This window comes from Corvus brachyrhynchos, unplaced genomic scaffold, assembly GCF_000691975.1.
Source record: "Corvus brachyrhynchos isolate BGI_N302 unplaced genomic scaffold, ASM69197v1 scaffold624, whole genome shotgun sequence".
In the NCBI taxonomy this organism is placed as follows: Eukaryota; Metazoa; Chordata; class Aves; order Passeriformes; family Corvidae; genus Corvus; species Corvus brachyrhynchos.
Genome location: NW_008237889.1, coordinates 136,004 through 137,292, shown reverse-complemented (window position 1 = coordinate 137,292; position 1,289 = coordinate 136,004). Strand labels below are relative to the sequence as shown.

The window sequence follows — 1,289 nt, the reverse complement described above, 5'->3', positions numbered from 1 at the left end:
GAGCCCCGGGATCACCCCGGGACGATGAGTGCGGGGATCCCCGGGATCACCCCGGGAAGATGAATGCGGGATCCCCGGAATCACCCCGGGAAGATGAGTGCGGGATCCCCGGGATCACCCCGGGACGATGAGTGCGGGGATCCCCGGGATCACCCCGGGAAGATGAATGCGGGATCCCCGGAATCACCCCGGGAAGATGAGTGCGGGATCCCCGGGATCACCCCGGGACGATGAGTGCGGGGATCCCCGGGATCACCCCGGGAAGATGAATGCGGGATCCCCGGAATCACCCCGGGAAGATGAGTGCGGGATCCCCGGGATCACCCCGGGACGATGAGTGCGGGGATCCCCGGGATCACCCCGGGAAGATGAATGCGGGATCCCCGGAATCACCCCGGGAAGATGAGTGCGGGATCCCCGGGATCATCCCCCCGCTGGATGCGACCCCCCGACTCGCACTCACTGGGTTCAGGAGCCCCGTGGGGGCTGGATCCCCAGGATCCCCCTGGCTGGATGCAAGGGGCCCCGGGGGCCACGGCTCTGTGCCCCGCCCGGCCGCCTCTGCTCAGCCGGGCTGAGGCCGCCCACAACTCACTGCACTGATGTGCGGGCTGGTTCTTCCCTCTGCTGCTCAGGGGTGAGAAACAGTGGGACTTTTTCCCTCCTGTCCCATTCCACAGGCTGAGGCAGTGTCCCCTCCTTGCTGCGGCTCGGGCTAGGGGCAAAAAGACGGGAGAGATCTGTTACTAAAGGAAAAAATAACACTCACGGCTGGGAAAACTAGAGGGCACCAGCGCCCTGGGCTGCGAGTCCCAGAAACCAAATCCCGGTTTCCAGGGCGGGGCCATTCTTGTCCGGTTTGTTTAATCAGAAACATTCCCAGAATTGCCGGCAGGATGTTACGGGCCAGCGTGTCCTGCGGATTCCGATGCATTAACACAGCTCGAGCACTCTCACACCGTGAAGCCCGGGAGGGGGATTCCTTTAAGGGGATGCAGCCCTCGGGAAGCAGAGCTTTCCAGGGATCCCAAATGGCATCTCCAAGAAGTGGTACCTCCCGGCCTCACCCTGTATTTGTGGGACCCAGGAGAAACTTCCTCCAAAAAAATTCCGGGAGCAGCAACCTGCATCCCGTCGGCACCGAGAATCCAAGCCCTGGCAGTGGGGGGTGGGAGTGCCAACGGGGGTCCCGGTGCCACGTGGAGAGGACTCTGCCTTAGGGCCTGTTGTCCCAAACGCACCCCAAAATGCTCACGGTTGTCCCCAGGTGGCTGCCTGGGAGGGGGCAA

General features: G+C 63.4%; 1 protein-coding gene across 1 annotated transcript in view; it reads left to right on the top strand.

Annotated features, from left to right (window-relative positions):
- Window positions 1-299: 299 nt before the first annotated feature.
- LOC108446348 overlaps window positions 300-1,289 on the top strand; it is a 3,396-nt gene continuing 2,406 nt past the window's right edge. The window contains exon 1 of the mRNA XM_017732761.1: window positions 300-466. Coding sequence (XP_017588250.1) covers window positions 300-466 — 167 coding nt within the window. The remainder of the gene's footprint in view (window positions 467-1,289) is intronic.